This window comes from Balaenoptera musculus, chromosome 12, assembly GCF_009873245.2.
Source record: "Balaenoptera musculus isolate JJ_BM4_2016_0621 chromosome 12, mBalMus1.pri.v3, whole genome shotgun sequence".
NCBI lineage: Eukaryota > Metazoa > Chordata > Mammalia > Artiodactyla > Balaenopteridae > Balaenoptera > Balaenoptera musculus.
Window position 1 is genome coordinate 58,798,839 of NC_045796.1, and position 19,473 is coordinate 58,818,311.

The following is a 19,473-nucleotide window of genomic DNA, read 5'->3' on the forward strand; positions in this document are numbered from 1 at the left end:
TTCTATTTTAATTAATAGTAATTTAGAGGTATAATGCTCGGGGGTTTTTGTTTGTTTTTTGTTAAGATTGTTTGTTTTTTGTCATCGGACCCCCCACGGAGGGGGCAGGTGCCATGATGTATAACATATGCGTTCTCCCTGTTCAGGCAATGCTGGACGTAGCTGCACACCAGGGCTGGCTGGTGACTGTCCTGAATATCACCAACCTGGTGCAGATGGTGATCCAGGGGCGGTGGTTGAAAGACTCTTCGCTTCTTACGATACCTCACATAGAAAACCACCATCTTCATATTTTCAGGTAAGTATTTTAATTTTCGATGTAATAGGGTTTTATTATTTCAAAAAATTATCTCCTTTACATGTATGGTCACTTGAATTTCATGTGGTGCCTGGAATACTGATTCTTTACAGTGAAAATGCCCGTGTTTCCCAGAGGGAGACATGGCCTAGAGACATAGCGTTCCCACTTGGAATTTGACCATCGGTCCCAAGCTGAACCACAGTTCATTTTAACCTTCTATTAAGTTGTTTTCCATTTGCAACATCGAATACATTTTCATTTTAACTGTGTTTATTCCTCTCCAATATCAGCCGTCATTTTAAAAGATGTTATTGAAGTGCTTTGTGACCTAGAGCAAAATAAATTACCAATTTCTGTTATTGCAGAATAGATTTGAGGGATCAGAAATCTGTTGTCAAAAGTAAACTGTGCATCTGCAAAATGTCCAAACTGAGCAGCTATATATACTAGCAGCTCGAGATATAACCTGCATTTAAAAGAAGAGTTTATATTCCCGATAAAATTTTTCAATTCCTAGGTCCTATGTCCATGGCTACATATATTTTAGCAAAGGAAAGAACAGTACGTATTACAAGCAAGGTTGGCAGTGTGCAAATGAAAATGTTTCTTTCACACCAGTTGAGAGATACTTTGCAGCCAAAATATTGGTTCACAGTCGTGTAAACAAGCAAAACAGTCTGGCTGTGCTTGCCGTCATGCACCCTCTCCCTCTCGTCAGCTGGACGAGGAGTGGCAGCCGTTTGAGGCATCTAGAGACATACGCCAGCCAGAACCTCAGGCACACATGGGGTCTCCTCAGGGAAGTCCCTCCATTTGACTGAAGTATGCTGGATTCCAGGGCAGGTGTTTCCACGGTGCTTGAGTCCCCACCACGGTTTGTCCCTGGTAACTAAAAGGCACAGTCAGAGAGTGGGCCACACCAGCAGCAGGTGGCCGGGGGGGAAGAGCAGATACCTCATGTGTCTGCAGCTCAGTTTCAGGAACCCTTCCAATATGGTACTAAAACTTACGGGAGTTGGATTTCAGCAGAAAAGGAGACACATGAGGGTACTAACCCGACAGTACACGGGTCTGTTAGGGAAGCTGGTTGGGGCCTAGGAGATTTGATCCAGTTCTTTACTGTTACCCAGAAAAGTGCTGTATTTGTCTAATTTCAGTGATATTGTTCAGCTTGCTATATAAACAGGAAATAGAAAGATTTAGGTAGGTTCCATTCCTGGTGATCCAGCACTATTTATGCTATAAATCTCAAATATTCCCAAAATGCACTTTTAATTGTATGATCTCAACAACTTACAATGGAAACTTTATTCAAGTACTTATATTAGAGACATTTGCCTGCATCCATTAAAAACATGTCAGGGCTCCGCCAGTTCCGTACTTTATCCACATGGAAGCATTATCACACTTTAGTGCCTTCCTATAGAAATCACCAACTGTCTGTCAACCCTAATTATCTACTGAGCTCACATATGATTTATACATTTTATGTCGTGATAGCCAAACTGCCTTGGATTGATGAGAATGCTGTCTGATTTTGAAGCTTAACAACAGTGGCCTTGGCATGGACATTTATACACTACCAAATGTAAAATAGATAGCTAGTGGGAAGCAGCTGCATAGCACAGGGAGATCAGCTCGGGGCTTTGTGACCACCTAGAGGGGTGGGATAAGGAGGGTGGGAGGGAGACGCAAGAGGGAGGGGATATGGGGTTATATGTATACATACAGCTGATTCACTTTGTTACACAGCAGAAACTAACACACCACTGTAAAGCAATTGTACTCCAATAAAGATGTTAAAAAAAACTAAAAAGTTATATAGTAACTTTAATTTCTAAACTGTTCTAATCATATAAACCACCAATGTCAGAAAATCTCATTTGTGCTATGAAAGAATCATTTGGGTGGTGTTGTTCTTTCTCAGGAAATGGAGCCCAGGTATAAAGGGCCCACGTGCCGGGCACCCTGGCCCCATCGAGTGCCTCCCTGAACTGATCCACGCCTGTGGGGGGAGGGACCACGGGTTCAGCTCCATGATAGAAAAAGAGCTACCGGCCCCAAAAATGAAGCAGGTAAGGCCATCACTTCCACGTTTCGACGCTCCCTCACTCTGGGAAGTTGTACCAAGAGTTTTCTAACTTAGAGTGCTGCTTTCAGAGTCAGACTCTCCTGGGTTTAAGTTCCACCCACCATTTACTAACCCTGATTATGAACGTGAAAACATCATACCCGTCTCCTGAAGTATTCGGGAAGATCAAGCAGGATGTTATTATGTAAACTGCTCTATGTAGTTCCTGGTACAGAATAAGAGCTCAACAGATGGTATTAAATAATGACAGTAACAATAATTAGAAGTAGCGTCTGCGTCATTAGAAGGTTGTTTCAGTATAATGCTGTTAAGCCGGCTGAGAACGGCCTACTATGACTTGCCCATCACTAGGCTGCATTGCTCAAGAGCCCTTCTAATCCCTTCTTCAGAGTGGGTTTTGTTTTGTTTTTATGCTTGGGTATATTTTCGTGCAGTTCCCTCAATTACTTTTTTATGCCCCCGCCCCATTTTAATCACTTTATTGTTTCTAGATTCTAAAGTAGTCCTTCAAAGAAACTCCTTATTTGTATACCCTATAGTTTAGATATAAATCTAAATCTATGTTGTGAAAGACAACATAGGTCGTTGCTCCAAACTATCTTTGGAAAGACCAAAAACATGAATGAACAATGCCAGAAATATTTGGCATATATAGACTTTTAACTCTTAAGCAACTTCACCCTAAACATGTCAAAGTAAATGTTCACGATTTATAACATAATTAACATATTGACTTGCAAATGCAGATATTAAAATAAAGAAACTTCTAAACCATGTCATTTTTTTTTTCCAGTGGAACTTATTTTCGAGCAGGACTTGGAAAAAGTATTACAGGCATCAAAGTCTGATTGTTCAATTTCTGTTGAACCCAAAATTGGCAGCAAAAGCTACTTAAATATTCATAATAAGTGCTTACCTTTCTAACTAAATTATCATCAAAATTATGAATAGAAACAATATATTTAAAATGAAAACAAGGCTTCTATTAGCAACAACAGATTTCTAACATAACATACAGTGATTTCAAGCCAAGTTTTAGATGTGATAAAAAATTAGAACATTGTTGTAATTAGTTCAGGGAGAACTCAGAAGTAAACTTACTTAATTTATTTGCATAAATTGCCATTCTGTTATCTTTAAAACCAAATGCAAATTGGCTCAGTCTGATATGATGATGGTTATTTGGCTCAAAAGTGCTTCAATTTGCAGAGCAATCTGGTGTCGGCTCTGCAGTGAGGCGATCCCAGGTAACATACAAATCCTGAATTATTCCAGAAATTAGTATGTTTAAAGCATCAATTTAAGTGCTAATTGCAGTAGTAATGAGAAAAAGCAGTACGACTGTGAGATTTGCATCTTCTACCCCATCAGTATGCCTGGAACGGCTGCTGACTGGCAGAGGATTTGGCTGCTAATTAAATAATTGTATGCATGGCAGTGCTCTTGCCTGATTCAATAGATGAAGATTAATCCTCAGATAAATATGTTTGGCTGGTGTTGAAATGTCTTAGCAATTTCTTTAAAAACAGCTCATGTTTTATATACGTATATGTGAGTGTGTGTGTATGTATGTATGTTTGTGTATATATATATATGTACAAATATATACACATACAACAAACATATGTATATACACTGAAGATTGAAAATAATAATATCAAGTGCTGCAAAAGATTACAAATATATAAAAGTCAGATCTGACTTTGGGGAGCTTTGTGAAATAAAATTCCAACAAGTTGCTAATACTTAAAATATTATATTGGTAACTCATTTAAAGGTACAAGTGAAGAAACATACGAAGTCTTGCTTCATGTGGTAAATGTTACCTGTGTTGTCTCACGAAGTTAAATGCTTTACAGAAATGGTGTATTTGTGTCTTCACTCTGGCCAGTCTTAAGAGAACATCCAGTGGTACAGCTTCTAGACTCGGTGACTGTTGGTTCTAGCAGGGGATGAGCCATCATTTGTACCTTGAAGCACAGGGTAGACCATTCTGTGGCTTGACTATTTCAAGATCTATTCCAAACGTTAATTTCAGATTCACAAGACAAGTTATAGGATTGGAGTTGAATTGAAAATTTGCATTGGATTTACATTTTTTGAATTCCTAAGGGATAGTTTGATTCATCAGGGCTTCTTCATTTCAATTAGGTGGTATACTCAACAGCAATAAAGTCTTAGCAAACAGGAAATCAAAGCCTATCAGGAAACCTGCAGTATATATTAAAGAAATACAAGGAAAACCAAAACTAAAGTATTCATGTACTTTTTTTTTTTTTTTTTTTTTTTTTATTTATTTATTTATGGCTGTGTTGGGTCTTCGTTTCTGCACGAGGGCTTTCTCTAGTTGCGGCAAGCGGGGGCCACTCTTCATCTCGGTGCGCGCGCCTCTCACTATCGCGGCCTCTCTTGTTGCGGAGCACAGGCTCCAGACGCGCAGGCTCACTAGTTGTGGCTCACGGGCCTAGTTGCTCCGCGGCACGTGGGATCTTCCCAGACCAGGGCTCGAGCCCGTGTGCCCTGCATCGGCAGGCAGACTCTCAACCACTGCGCCACCAGGGAAGCCCCTATTCATGTACTTTTAAAAACTAACTTAGAAGGTAACAATGGATAAAACAGCCAATATATAGAGAAGATTTATTGACTGATAGTGATATTTGCCACATATTTATAAATGTTAGAAAAAGATGACAATTAATTATCTGAGGACATTAGGTTTATTTTTTTTACATCTTTTCCATAGACTTAGGAATTCATTCATTTATTCATTCATTCAACAATGATAGGGACTTCCCTGGTGGTCCAGTGGTAAAGAATCAACCTTCCAATGGAGGGGATCCCTGGTCGGGGAACTAGGATCCCACATGCCCCGGGGCAACTAAGCCCACACACCACAGCTACTGAGCTCACGTGCCTCAACAAGAAAGAGAGAGAAAACCCGGAAGCCACAACTAGAGAGAAGCCACGTGCATCAACGAAGATCCTGTGTGCCACAACTAAGACCCGACACAGCCAAAAAAATAAGGAAAATTAAAAAAAAAAAAAAATGATAAGCACTTACCATCTGCATTTTGATTTCTCACAAATATTTTCAATTAAAAGAGCAGGAATGAAATTGGTGAAATATTTTCTACCCCTTTAATATGTGTCATTTAAATTGGTATTCTCAATATGATAATGCCAAAAAAAACCATATTTCTTTCTAGAAAGAACCCTAGACTTAGAGGGTTCCTTATGATATACAAACATATAGAAATGTTTTCCTTTCAGAATAATTTGGACTCTGAGCAAAAGAAAAACCCGTTTTGTACAATAAATGATCAATGAATGACGCTGACTGACATCAACAATTGCATCACAACATTTTTCAAGTTGCTTTTATATCCCCAAGTAATGCTCTCTGCCTTAGAAGTCACATAAATGCTATACTAGATGCTTCTCTAAAACTAACCAATTCAACAACAGTTATTTTAAAACTTATTTTTTAGTGTAGTCAGTAGTCACTCAATGTCCAGAAGGGATTTACAAGAAAGGGGTCACAAGTTTAGGTAATGATTAATACTTCTTTAGGTGTTTTTAAAGGGACTTTACAAAAATTAAAAGCACACTATTTTTACACACAAATAAATGAGTACAAGAAAAACTAGGAAATCTGAACAAGATCTGTGGCTTGTATCAGTGGGATTAATATTGTACTTTAGTTCTGAAAAATGCTACCCTTGGGGGAAACTGGGGAAATGGTGCACAGGATCTCTCTGCTTTATTTCTTACAACTGCATTGAATCCAGAATTAATCTCAAAACAAAGAGGTTGATTTTTTAAAAGCTCACTACTTCTTAGTTGCTCACTACATTTTGCATTAACCACTCCTTATCTTTTCTTTCTTTTTTTATTCAGGCGTGGAGTTTCTTATCTCATTTGCCTGTGATAGATGTTGGCTTAAGTGTTAAAGGCTGGTGGGATGACTCAGCGGAAGGACACGATGAGCTCTCCATCTCAACCGTGACTTCAGACAAACGCAACGACAACAGATGGGTCAGATTGCATGCTGATCAAGAGTATGTGCTTCAAGTCAGCTTGCAGAGAGTCAGCCTTGGGTTCCACAAGGTATAGTGTTTGGTTTCCATTCTCAAATGCTTCACTCCAGATCCCAGCACGCACCCGCACACATGTCTTTTATATTACTAATGCGTCCGTGCCCTTCACCAATCCCGCTTCCTCAACTGGCCTTAAGCAGCAAGAGTCAGTCTTCTGCAATTAGTCAGTTCTCCTCATGTGCCATTTTTCAACCCCAGAATACCCACGTGACATAATAATATAATGCCTAGAGTCCTGGTCTCAAAGTATGGGCTACAGGCTCAGCAGAATTTTCTGGAGTACCTTAAAGAGTGCAGATTCTTTGGCCGTACACCAGGCCGCCTGCACCAGAAACTCAGGACTCTGAAGGGATCTCAAAATCTAGACTTTTACCCAGCACCCCAAATGAAGAAGACGCCAGCTAAGCTTTTCTGTGGCTCACTTGCCCCATCTGCCTGCTTCCTTCATTAGAATGCATATGAGGGAGCTTTGTCAACGTTCGTACAGGCCAAAAATTTACAGTATTTTTATTTTAAATTACTGTGCTCTTTTCTGTTGCCTGTGACACCAAAAATAATTATTGGGCCCTCTAAGAATATTAGTACACAGCATGTGGGCAGATTGGTTTTTAGCCCATAATAATCGAAATAAGAACGTGCCTTTCCGTTAGCTCAGCAGAGTCAGGGGCTTTCCCATATGTAGAACTAGCCCTCAGGAGCGAGGTTGTAGTTCATTAATACTGTCCCCTCTGTTTTCACACACGAAATGGTCAGTAACTTCCTCTTGGTACAATGTCTTTTCAATACTGTGCCTCTAAGTCCCATCTCATTTGATTTCTAATTCTATACATCAATCAGTGTAAGTATGAACTGATTGGCCTCTGGCATTTCAGAGGCTTTAATACGAGCATTTTTAGATGACAGTATATCCCAACTTACAAAAGAAAAGGCAGTAGTAATCATACCGATAAAATCATGAGGAAAAAAAACTAAGATTTTTTTCTTTATAGCTGGCGTGTGAGGCGTAAAATTCCCCATTTTACAGAATAATGGAACTTGGGGAGTATAGGAATTTGCCAAGGTCCTAGAGTCAGAAAATACTAGAGCAGGCTGGGAGCACAGAGTTCTCTGATTCCAATCCCTGTTCTCTTCGTGCCTGCCATGTGCAGACACGCTGACAGAAGCGAGGCCTGTCCCAAATAGCTAAACAATGTACCCCAGCCTCAGGGGGCTCACAGCCTCGACAAAGAGATGCTCAAGCAGCTTATCATAGTGCCTGGATAAACAGTGTACTGAGGTGTATCTAAGGTATGTTGAGAGCGCTAATTAGAGAGAACTTTATTTTGAGGCCTTTGCAAACATTTCTGACAATATTGTAGTATAAGATTTTTTTTTTACTATAGTATTAGTACTTACACTCTGGATTTAACTGTGCTAGAAAAACTCTAAAATTTTGTTTCTAAGTGCTGTAAAAATACATTGCTCTCTGACCTCTCTTTTAAAATGCCTTAAATGAAACATCTCTCTCTAGAATATTGAGTGAAGTCTGATTGAGAGCATGTCGTTATTAGTACGTTTTACACCATAAATCGTTGTCTTAAGGAATCTCTCAAATAATCTTGGATTTTGTAAAAATCAATCTAAAATAAAGACTTCAAGTGTTGTCATTATGGTGATAGTTAATCTTGGATGGTGGTGATTAATATATTTTATAAATTGCTTGGCTTACAATTTCCCATTCCTCAGAGAAAGGACTTTTTTTTTTTTTTAAAGATTTATTTATTGATTGATTCATTACTATGTTGGGTCTTCGTTTCTGTGCTAGGGCTTCCTGTAGTTGCGGCAAGCGGGGGCTACTCTTCATCGCGGTGCGCGGGCCTCTCACTATTGTGGCCTCTTTTGTTGCGGAGCACAGGCTCCAGACGCGCAGGCTCAGCAGTTGTGGCTCACGGGCCCAGTTGCTCCGTGGCATGTGGGATCTTCCCAGACCAGGACGCGAACCCGTGTCCCCTGCATTAGCAGGCAGATTCTCAACCGCTGTGCCACCAGGGAAGCCCAGAGAAAGGACTTTTTATAACACCATATTAGAATATGTGCTTCTTCATGTGAGCTTTGTTCTTGGGTGATGGGGGAAGATGTCTGTGTGACAGAGTGCTTGTTCTCTTAAGATCCAGAGTCTAGCCTGGGTTGACTTTCTTCCCTAAGTATCAATTTCTTGCAAATAAGACTTTGGAAGACTTGGGTAATATGGTTGTATCTCAGTTTGTTCATCTGCAAGTGGGGAATTAATTTCATTTATAAGAATATGGTGTGAGAATTTATTTTGATGTCAAGATTCAAGGGCTTTCTGTTCTCATGGAGCCACAAAGTCGTGTGGCTATTGTGTGCTTCGAGAATCTTGAAAAAAGGTAGATGATAGCATATCAAACACACCAAACCTGAAAATTAAACACATCCCAGATACTTAGATTTATGGCCTTTTAAGCACAGCCAAGTGGTATAGAAAATCTAGCCATTAGTAATGCTCTGCCTTTCCTTTTTTTCTGGTTTACAGGGAAAGCAAGACAGGCATGCAATCACCCCTCGATTTCCCAAATCAAAAGATGAAGGATGGTTTTTGATATTAGGAGAAGTGGATAAGAGAGAACTTATTGCTTTGAAAAGAGTGGGATACGTCCGAAATCATCATGTTGTCTCCATCTCTTTTTATACTCCTGAAGTACCTGGAAGGTAAGCAGAGTCTTACCCCACCAGAGTTCCGAAAGAATTAACCGCGACGGTGATGAGAACAGTGGTTTTACCTTTTCGTTGCTTTTTTATATTCTAGGTATATCTACACACTGTATTTCATGAGCGACTGCTACCTTGGCCTGGACCAGCAGTACGACATCCACCTGCACGTCACACCGGCCAGTGTTTCCGCGCAGGCCGACGAGATCTCTGATGCCCTGACTGACCTCGAAGTGAAGTAACCCAACCCGAACAACCCATCTGAAAGAAGTGGTTGAGAAGCCTGACTGTTCAGTCATCTGGACAAAGTCGAATTACTTGACGTTTGCCTTGGAGGAATCAACTTCCAACCTCAAGGCACTGTGGAAATTGGCGGCGGCTGCAGCTCTGACTCGAGCAATGCGGAGTCAGCCGCGGGGGCCTTTTAACAAATGTCGCCTTTTATAACGCTGTCTTCTTGGGTCTCTTGATGTGTAAAATGACTACGCCCATAGGAGAATCTTTCAATTTGTGTATATTGAGATGATATCTAGGAATTATCAAATCTTACATTTCACAGTGTACTGTTTACAAGAACATGGGCCTCTCTTTTTTTAAGGAAAACTAACTGCACAGGGGCGTGACAGTGTTAAGATTTGTTATAACACATTTCTAACCCTGCAGCATAAAATGTATAAGATAAATCTCTACAGTGACACACTGTGTTTTCTTCACAAAATTTATACTTTGATCACATATGGAAGTAATTTCAAGAATTTCTTATTGTCACAAATGTTAATAATATATGATGTAAAATTACCTTACAGAGCCCAATGATGATTTAAAAGAAAACAGAATATACTGATCTTAGAAAATGTAGATACTGTAACTGGTGGAAATAAAATATTTAGAGTGCCACTTCAACACAGCCTGACTCACTTACTCCCTCTGCCTCCTTTCCATTATAGCCCCTCTTACTCTTCTGTTCTTTTTTTCTTTTCCTTCTCTGTCCAGACTTCACTTCCATTCTCTTAATACTTATTTACACAAGGAGAGAAGTATAGTCTAATTCATACAGGCCACGTAGTACAAGTCTTTGTCTCTGTGCTCTTCAGGGTGGGCCTGAGGCAAACCTAGAAAGTTTTCAGCCCCTGCAGGTGGGTTTTCACCTATGATTCAGGAAATTTCCCTATGTCCAAACAATTTCCATCTTGAAAAATACTTTTTTTCCAACTAAAATGTTGTTGGAGTCCATGTCCATATAACATACATTTTCTAGTGAAATGAAATTCTGTTCTTTGCAAAGAAATTTCAGTTATTCCTGGTCCTGTGATCAATTATTTCAAAATACTTTCCAGTGTAACCACCGCAAGTACTGGAATTTAAAACTTTTTCTGAAACTGGAATGTATTGCTTGTGTGTACCTCCTTTTCCATACCAAAGAAAAAGGTGGGAGAAGGAGGAGTAAAAGTAGGATGGGGAGAACCAGGCGTTCACTTCCCAAAATTAAATCTAAATAACTAATGTGAACGCACCGAGTGCAGTGGGCATGAGGTGTCCAAAGGGCTGTAGTCTCAGAAGTTTACTTCATATAAAGAGGTCTTTCTGCCTTTCCTTTGGCAGTTTATTTCCTAATTGCAATTCATACCTAAGCACTGTTTGAGTGAAATTAAAAGAAAATGAAGATGATATATAGACAGACAATTACCAGTCCATACATGAACCTGAAGAGAAACAACTCATTGTCTTCATGTTTATCAGCATCGTTCTTTTTTCTTTTTTTTTTTTTTAAAGAGAGCAGGCAACTTTGGGGAGGTGGGAGAGATCTACTTCACTGGACATGCAGCAGAGGACATAGGAGCAATAAGAAAGAATTTCTGTTATATCCGTTGAGAGAAAAAGCATGACTAATTAAAATTAATTTTAAAATTGAAAGTGATTAGTTCACAATAAGCTGCAGAAGACACTAGTAAGGCAAGGTGTCAGATATTCATTCTAGGTATGATGTGGAGTACTCTGATATCCACATGAATCAGAAACATGTCCTTCCTCTTAGACAAGGTGGCCTGGTGACGAAAAGAAGATGTAGATAACTATAATAAAAGGAAGTCATTGCAGCCATGAAATATTTGGAAAAATCATGGAGGGACATTTAGGCTGAGTTTTGAAGATGGTTATGAAGATGGTCAGAGATGAAAGAAGAGCCTTCCGGGTAGAACAGCATTAACAAAGGTTCTGAGATAACCTAGGGTGTCCAGTTGGTCTGCATTTTCAGAGACATGAAAGGGACTGAACAAACAGACAAGAAGGATGGAAAGGTATGTAAATTCTTACCTTGAATTACAGGGTAAGAACTGCAAATCTTAAGCGAATGCAATGGAATTCCTTGGGAAGGCACCAGAGGAGATGAGAAGGAATTCTGAGATTAGAACAGAGAACCAGTGGAGATGGGAGGGTTTGCAACCATGCCTGTGGTGGGAAACAGGTACTAAATACCAACAAGACTGAGACTCTCCCTTGGATTTTTGACCTTCCCTTCTAATGAAGTAATCCAGTAGCCTTAGAAAACTACACATACTTCCCAAACACACACTTCACAGTTTCCTCCAGTTGCTCAGAGGAAAGACCTTGGAGTCATCCTTGACTCCCGTCTCCCCGCCAGCCACAGTGGTCACCATGCTGCTTGGTGAACATCCCATGGTCCTTGGCTCGTGCTGCTCCATCAGCCTGGCTTTTTCTCCAGACGCCCACAGGTCTAACCATCTTAGTTTAAATGTCAACCCACCCAAGCTCACCTATCCCCCCATCCCCCTTTCCTGTATTTTCTCCATTGTTCTTATCACCACTATAAAAATATTCATTTATGGGAATTCCCTAGCAGTCCAATAGTTAAGATTCGGCATTTTCACTGCCATGGCCCGGGTTCGATCCCTGGTCAGGGAACTGAGATCCTGTAAGCCGCAAAGCGCAGCCAAAATATATATATATATATATATACTTGTTTATTATTAGTCTCTCCTAACTAAGCTTCCTGATTAAGCCTCAGGAAGGGTTTTTTATCACTTGTGTTCAGGCCTACATAACCAAGACCTACAACATAGCCTGGCACATGGTAGCTGCTTGATAAATCCTTGTGGAATGACTGTTTGAACACAGAGACACCCATGGATTCTAAAATACCACACACCTACTTCAGTTGACACCTCCTCTTCTGGAAGTGGCATCTACTCTCAGACTCACCAAGAGCAAGTACTTGCCTGGTCCTCATGTCACCTGTCAACAGAGGAGAGGTATACTTACGTTAATTGGTAGCTTTATGATGACGATGACTATGGAGTATTTTTATATAGCAGTGGATCTTGGGTATTACAGGTATTTTAAAACTTCAAATTATCATAAAGCCTTTTTAGCCTGAAGTTTTAGCTCCCCCTTCTCTCACCAGACCCCTTTCTTTCCTCCATCACCGCTGCTAACTATTCACAGTGAAAGGATCCCCAAACAGAAACTCCATACATTTAAAGAATATGAACTGATAAATTCTCTCTTTCAGAAATAATTCCAAATGAGTAGGCAAACATTATTTCATGAACTAGCTTCTTACAAAGAAAAACCTGCATTAAGTTTTAAATCTTTCAACTGAGTATTACCAAAATAGAACTTGGCTTCAAAGATATATATTGAGCCTCTAGATTACCTTTCTTTCTCTGCTTTCAGAAATCTAATTTCTAAATCTAAGAGACACTAGAAGATAAAATTTTTGAATTTAATGAGTTCTAATTATATTATTTTAAGATCCTCAAAAATGCTCAGAATGGTAGCTGATTCCAGGTTGTCCTGAAAGCCTGTTGTTTTGGTAATGGAGGATGGCTACAGAGACTTCTGGAAAGAGTTATTTCCACAGTTTCAAGCTCAGTTCTTTCACTTTTCCTTATGGAGCATTCCATCCTATTTCTGAAAAATAAAGTTCTTCAAATTTGAGGACTTTAAATGAGATTTCAAAGATTCTTCTTTGAACCTTCTCCTGAAGTCTTTTTTTTTTTTGGTGGAATATATATATTTTGGTAAAAAGTAAAGCATCAACATTTATTATCTTTATACATTGCAGAATGTCTCCCCCACTCACCCCCCTCTTCCTGAACCTCTTCCCCCTTCTTTTTCTTTTTTTTAACATCTTTATATTAGAGTATAATTGCTTTACAATGGTGTGTCAGTTTCTACTTTATAACAAAGTGAATCAGTTATACATATACATATATCCCATATCTCTTCCCTCTTGCGTCTCCCTCCCTCCCACCCTCCCTATCCCACCCCTCTAGGTGGTCACAAAGCACCGAGCTGATCTCCCTGTGCTATGTGGCTGCTTCCCACTAGCTAGCTATTTTACGTTTGGTAGTGTATATATGTCCATGCCACTCTCTCACTTTGTCCCAGCTTACCCTTCCCCCTCCCCGTATCCTCAAGTCCATTCTCTAGTAGGTCTGCGTCTTTATTCCCGTCTTGCCCCTAGGTGGTGCTGACCATTTTCTTTTTTTAAGATTCTATATATGTGTTAGCATACAGTATTTGTTTTTCTCTTTCTGACTTACTTCACTCTGTATGACAGTCTCTAGGTCCATCCACCTCACTACAAATAACTCAGTTTCGTTCCTTTTTATGGCTGAGTAATATTCCATTGTATATATGTGCCACATCTTCTTTATTCATCCATCTGTTGATGGACACTTAGGTTGCTTCCATGTCCTGGCTATTGTAAATAGAACTGCAATGAACATTTTGGTACATGACTCTTTTTGAATTATGGTTTTCTCAGGGTATATGCCCAGTAGTGGGATTGCTGGGTTGTATGGTAGTTCTATTTTTAGTTTTTTAAGGAACCTCCATACTGTTCTCCATAATGGTTGTATCTTATATTCCCACCAACAGTGCAAGAGGGTTCCCTTTTCTCCACACCCTCTCCAGCATTTATTGTTTGTAGATTTTTTGATGATGGCCATTCTGACCGGTGTGAGATGATATCTCATTGTAGTTTTGATTTGCATTTCTCTAATGATTAATGATGTTGAGCATTCTTTCATGTGTTTGTTGGCAATCTGTATATCTTCTTTGGAGAAATGTCTGTTTAGGTCTTCTGCCCATTTTTGGATTGGGTTGTTTGTTTTTTTTGATATTGAGCTGCATGAGTTGCTTTCCCAAGTCTTTTGCATGCCAATTTGAGAAAGATCTTGGGGTGCTAGTCAGATGTTGGGTCTAGTCCCACCCAAGGTCAAGCTTTGGGCCCTGACAGCCACATCTGAATAGATGCTTAAATTTTTATTGTTACTCTTCAACTGGCCTGCAATTCAGAGAATATTTTTTAAATGCACTTGATTGAATTTTCACGGGTAATACTGTGTCTCTAATATTAAGCAGTTCCTTATGGAGACTTCCTGGAGAACATAATGGACTGTAAATCAATCCACGTTTGGTTAAGAAGAATTAGAGCACCTCCTTCTAATTAAAAGTTCTTTGAATCCCCAAACCCATGTTTCCTTACTTATTAAGTTTATTATTTGTCTGTTCTTGATTTTATTTGCACTTGTTAAATAAATCCCGTAGATGCCATGCCCATCCACTGAAAGCAAGTATAATCAACTTGAATGATTGTACCCTTTGATTCCAGTTATATTGGAAGCAGTTTTTAATGATTTGAAGATCACAGGGCTGATCTAAGATGAATTTTATTTCTGAACTTTCATCCAAGTACAGCTGGCTCTTGACATCAAAATACTGCACCTTGCAGGATGTGGATTGCTCTCGCCAGTTCTGGAACTCCCTACAGCCAATGGCCCATTTTCCCAAATAGCCTTGAAGGTGCCAACATTTCAGAGGAGAATGGAGCTTCTGAAATAACCAAATAATTCCTGCAAGTGAGGTGGCTTGTAACACTGAGTAATGCTGACTGCCATAAAAGTGAAACACCAAAGACAATTAGAAAAGGGAGATTCTGCAAAAGTTTTTCATGGCAATACATCAGAATTGGTGCATATTCTCTAAAAGTAACCATCTACAGGGAAAAAATTCATTTGGATGTGTCAGTTCTAACCAAAGTGGACCAGCAAAACATAAAATCGACTTAAATTACAGAAGGGAAAGTTTGAATTGGAACAACAACAACAAAACTTAACAGCGCATTTATGAAACAATGTATAGCCAGGCTACCAACGGAGATCTTCATTAACCAAACATTATCTGCCTCAACATCATAGCTGTCTCTCTACCCAACTCCACACTAGAGACAGGTCACTGCATACTTCTTTAAGTATCTGAAATTGAATCCACATGAAAATGTCTGATAGTCATTCTGACAAAGAATGCCAATATCTTCAACTGAGCTTTCAAATAAGCTCATCTAATTACAATACAGAAATGGCCTAATTGTGGGCAGTATACCAGGAATGTGCATTTTTACCTATGTTATTTAGCTGGGTATAATCAGAAAATATGCTCTATTTCCTATCACAACACAGTTTTACCAGAGATCTGGAAGGAATAGATATGGGTTAGAAAGAAAACTGCATTTGCTGTATCAAGAGAAGCAGTTTGGGTTTGGGGGTTTTTGTTGTTATTTTCCTTTCATTACCTCTTACCCCTGTATTGTATTTGATGATCCAACCCCATATTGGAAGATTTTAGGACAATATATCTGATCAGCTCTCTTCTGTTCCCATTTCCTCAGCTACAGAACAGAGGTAATACCTGCCCGTGCTTCCTCTCAGAGTACTTGGTTCCATCATAAGAAAGACAGCCATCTTCATCGCTGTGGCACAGCAAGTGTTTTACCAATTTTCTTTAACTAATCATTTATGAGAAAATGCTTAGAAAATGATAAGGCACTATAAAGAGGAAATGAGATGTAAATGAAAGTCTAAGGTGATAAATTATAAATCACCTCGTCTGCAGGATTGATTTTATATGTCAATGAACAATAGGCTAAGAGCCCACCTCATCATTGCTACTCCCACCAGAAACAATAAAATCTTTGTGCCCAGAGAAGGATGTGCTTGTGTCCATTCCTTTGTGCTACAGTATTTCCACCTCTCCAAATGCAAATGCATGCACGCTTTCAGTTGTAGCTCAGCACACTTAGGGGAATGGGTATTAATTACTTCAGTGGAACTTTTCTGAGGATGCTTCGTGGGAACATGTTTTGACAGATAGTGAAGGGGAGACAGAAGCCTCAGACAGTGGAGGAGAAGTCTGACTGCCTCATTTCCGCCCCTTCTAGCTTCTGAGGACAAACTTCACCACTTCACAACCTTGCCAGGGCCATTTCTGATGTCCAAATTAGCAGAAACAGGGACCATTCTGGAAGCAGAACAGCTTCTTGAGAGCAAGAGCTGTGGGCACCTCACACTTTGACCAAGAGTTTGGGTTGCAAGACATATTGCACCCAGAGTGATATGATATTTTCAAGTAAGTTCTAAAATTTCCTTAACAGCATTTATGTACTTTCCTTAATATTGCAAGCAATACCCACTCGTCCAATTTCCCTGGGAGTCGCGTTGCTCCCATGCTTGTATAAGGGCGAAAATCAATTTAAATATATTCAGTAAAAACCTAAACCCTTTCCTTTTAAAAGCAAATATTTGATTTTTCTTTCAGAAGTAACTATTTTTATACCATTTTGTCCAACTTCTGAAACCTAACTCTAGCCAAAAAATAAGGAGGAGAAAAATGCAGCTGGCTTCTAATACAGTATATTAGAAGCAGTGAGCATCATACAGACATCTCAATAAAACTTCAATCTTATTTTCTGATACTTTAGCAAATGCATTCCTCTAAAAACACATTACCCTTCAAGTGGCCTTTGGAGAAACTGAAACATTGAAGAAATCCTCGGATTGCAGTAAAGAACATTCTCCATGGACTATTCTAATCAATTATAGAAACATAACTGTACCCAGATCATATAACACACCATTGATGATCCTGGCTTCTGTCCATCTTATAAAATGCTGCAACTCACAAACATCGGTCCTACTGCTAGTTGCAGCTCTCCAACCCAGAAAGATTTACTCTCAACTGATTGTTACTTTTCATGCTGAAAATGATTGTACATCTGCATCTTCTATTTCAGTTTTGTCATTTCGTTGTCTTTGCCCACTGTGTTAATTATTTTTGGATGCTTCAATCCTATCTCCAGACAATATATTTGAAACACTCATGAGGATGCATTGCATAAATATTGAATGTGTTAAAGACAGAGTCTGAGGTAATTCAGAATGAATTTAAGTAAATTGATTGGAATCAGTTTTTATTTAGGAAATCTTCTAGGGACAATTCCGACATATTTAAAATAACTAACTGTTCACAGAGATGCAATCTGCATATGCATTCCAATAAATCCATGAATCAGCAATCAAAACAGAAATACATGCTTTAAGATGCCGGAAAAACAGCTAAAAAGTGATACCAATTACAGTAATAAAATAGCTGGGAATATTCTTCAGAACAAAAATGCTTTAATAAAATCAGATAAAGATAATGTAACAGTGGTGAGGTGTTAAAATAAAAAGGGGAAATGTAATTTACACCCAAGCTGTAATTACATATGTGTTTTATAGGCTCAGTAGACAGAAAAATGAGATCTGTTCCACCCTGGTGAACGGTGAGGGAAAGAGAAGTGGCAACTGTAATTAAAAGTCAAATGTCTTGGGATTTCCCTGCTGGTCCAGCAGTTAAGACTCTGTGCTTCCAATGCAAGGGGCCGGGGTTTGATCCCTGGTCAGGGAACTAGATCCTGCATGCTGCAACTTAAGAGCCTGCATAACGCAACTAAAGATCCCACACACCGCAACGAAGACCCGGTACAGCCAAATAAATAAATATTTTTTTTAAAAAATCAAATGTGTTGCATTGGGTTTGGCTATGATTTCTTGGGTATGACACCAAGGGCACAGGCAACAAAAGAAAAAATAGACAAATTGAGCTTCATAAAAGTAGTGCAGCAAAAGACACTATGTATTAGCAATAAAAAGGCAACCCACAGAATATGGAGAGAAGATATTTTCGAATTATATGCCTGATAAAGGATTAATATTCACAATATATAGAAAACTCATAAAACTCAAAAACAACAAAAAAAACCAACCTGATTCAAAAATGGGTGTTGGGCTGCACCCCACAGGCTTACAAGCCCTGTACTTGCCCAGCTTCAAGACCAAAGAGCCTGGAGTCAGCAACAGAAACATCAGTGGTTTAATGGATGGGCGAGCTTACAGGTCTGAGGCAAGGCTCTGGACGGCGGACAGGACTTGGCGGCAGTCTTTGCTCCCAGGGGGAAGGGGAGATTACCACTTATAAGGGAATTGACATCAGGTGGGCTCATTAGTTACCAGGGAAACCAGTAGAGGGGCATGCCCTTCACCACCCCTTTGATAAGAACAATCACCAGCTGGGGCCTGGAGCAAGTACATAGGAAGGTCAGTCGTGTGCATAAGATATAGGCGAAGCAAGCACTGGTCGGGCAGGGGATGTACAGAGAGCAAGAGAACAGCCCTCTTGAGTGGCCTGACCATACAATGGGGAATAGATAAGCACCCCCCCAAGAAATAGATAAGTCTCAAAAAAAGATATACAAGTAGCCAATGGTCATATGAAAAGATGCTCAACATCACTAATCACTAGAGAAATGCAAATCAAAACCACAATGAGATACCACCTCACACCAATTAGATGAAAAAAAAAAACCAGAAAATAACAAGTGTTGATGAGGAAGTGGAGAAATTGAACCCTTTTGCACTGTTGCTGGAAATGTAAAATGATACAACCACTGTGGGAAAAGAGTATGGCAGATCCCAAAAAAATTAAAAATCGAATTACCATATGTTGGGCTGCCCCCCACAGGCCTACAAGTCCTGTGCTTGCCCAGCTGCAAGACTGAAGAAAGAGCCCGGAGTCAGCAACAGAGACATCAGTGGTTTAATGGATGGAGGAGCTTACATGTCTGAAGCAAGGTCCTGGAGCAACACCCCACCGTGTGCCGCGGACGGCAGACAGGACACAGTGTCGGCCTTCGCTCCCTCCCAGGGGGGGGAATGGGAGATTACCAGTTATAAGAGAATTGATGTCAGGTGGGCTCAGTAGTTACCAGGGAAACCAGTAGAGGAGCACACCCCCCTCACCACCCCTTTGATAAGCTATCACTAGCTGGGGCCAGGGGCAAGTACATAGGAAGGTCAGTCATGTGAGCAGGGTGTAGGTGAAGCAGGCCCTGGTCAGGCAGGGGATGTACAGAGAGCAAGAGAACAGCCATG

General features: G+C 39.8%; 1 protein-coding gene across 1 annotated transcript in view; it reads left to right on the forward strand.

Annotated features, from left to right (window-relative positions):
* The window catches only part of ASCC3 (activating signal cointegrator 1 complex subunit 3), a 338,512-nt gene extending 328,421 nt beyond the window's left edge, over positions 1-10,091 (forward strand). The window contains 5 exon segments of the mRNA XM_036871893.1: positions 147-298; positions 2,229-2,376; positions 6,291-6,500; positions 9,024-9,199; positions 9,297-10,091. Of these exon segments, the coding sequence (XP_036727788.1) occupies positions 147-298; positions 2,229-2,376; positions 6,291-6,500; positions 9,024-9,199; positions 9,297-9,441 (831 nt within the window). The 3' untranslated portion in view covers positions 9,442-10,091.
* Positions 10,092-19,473: the final 9,382 nt, after the last annotated feature.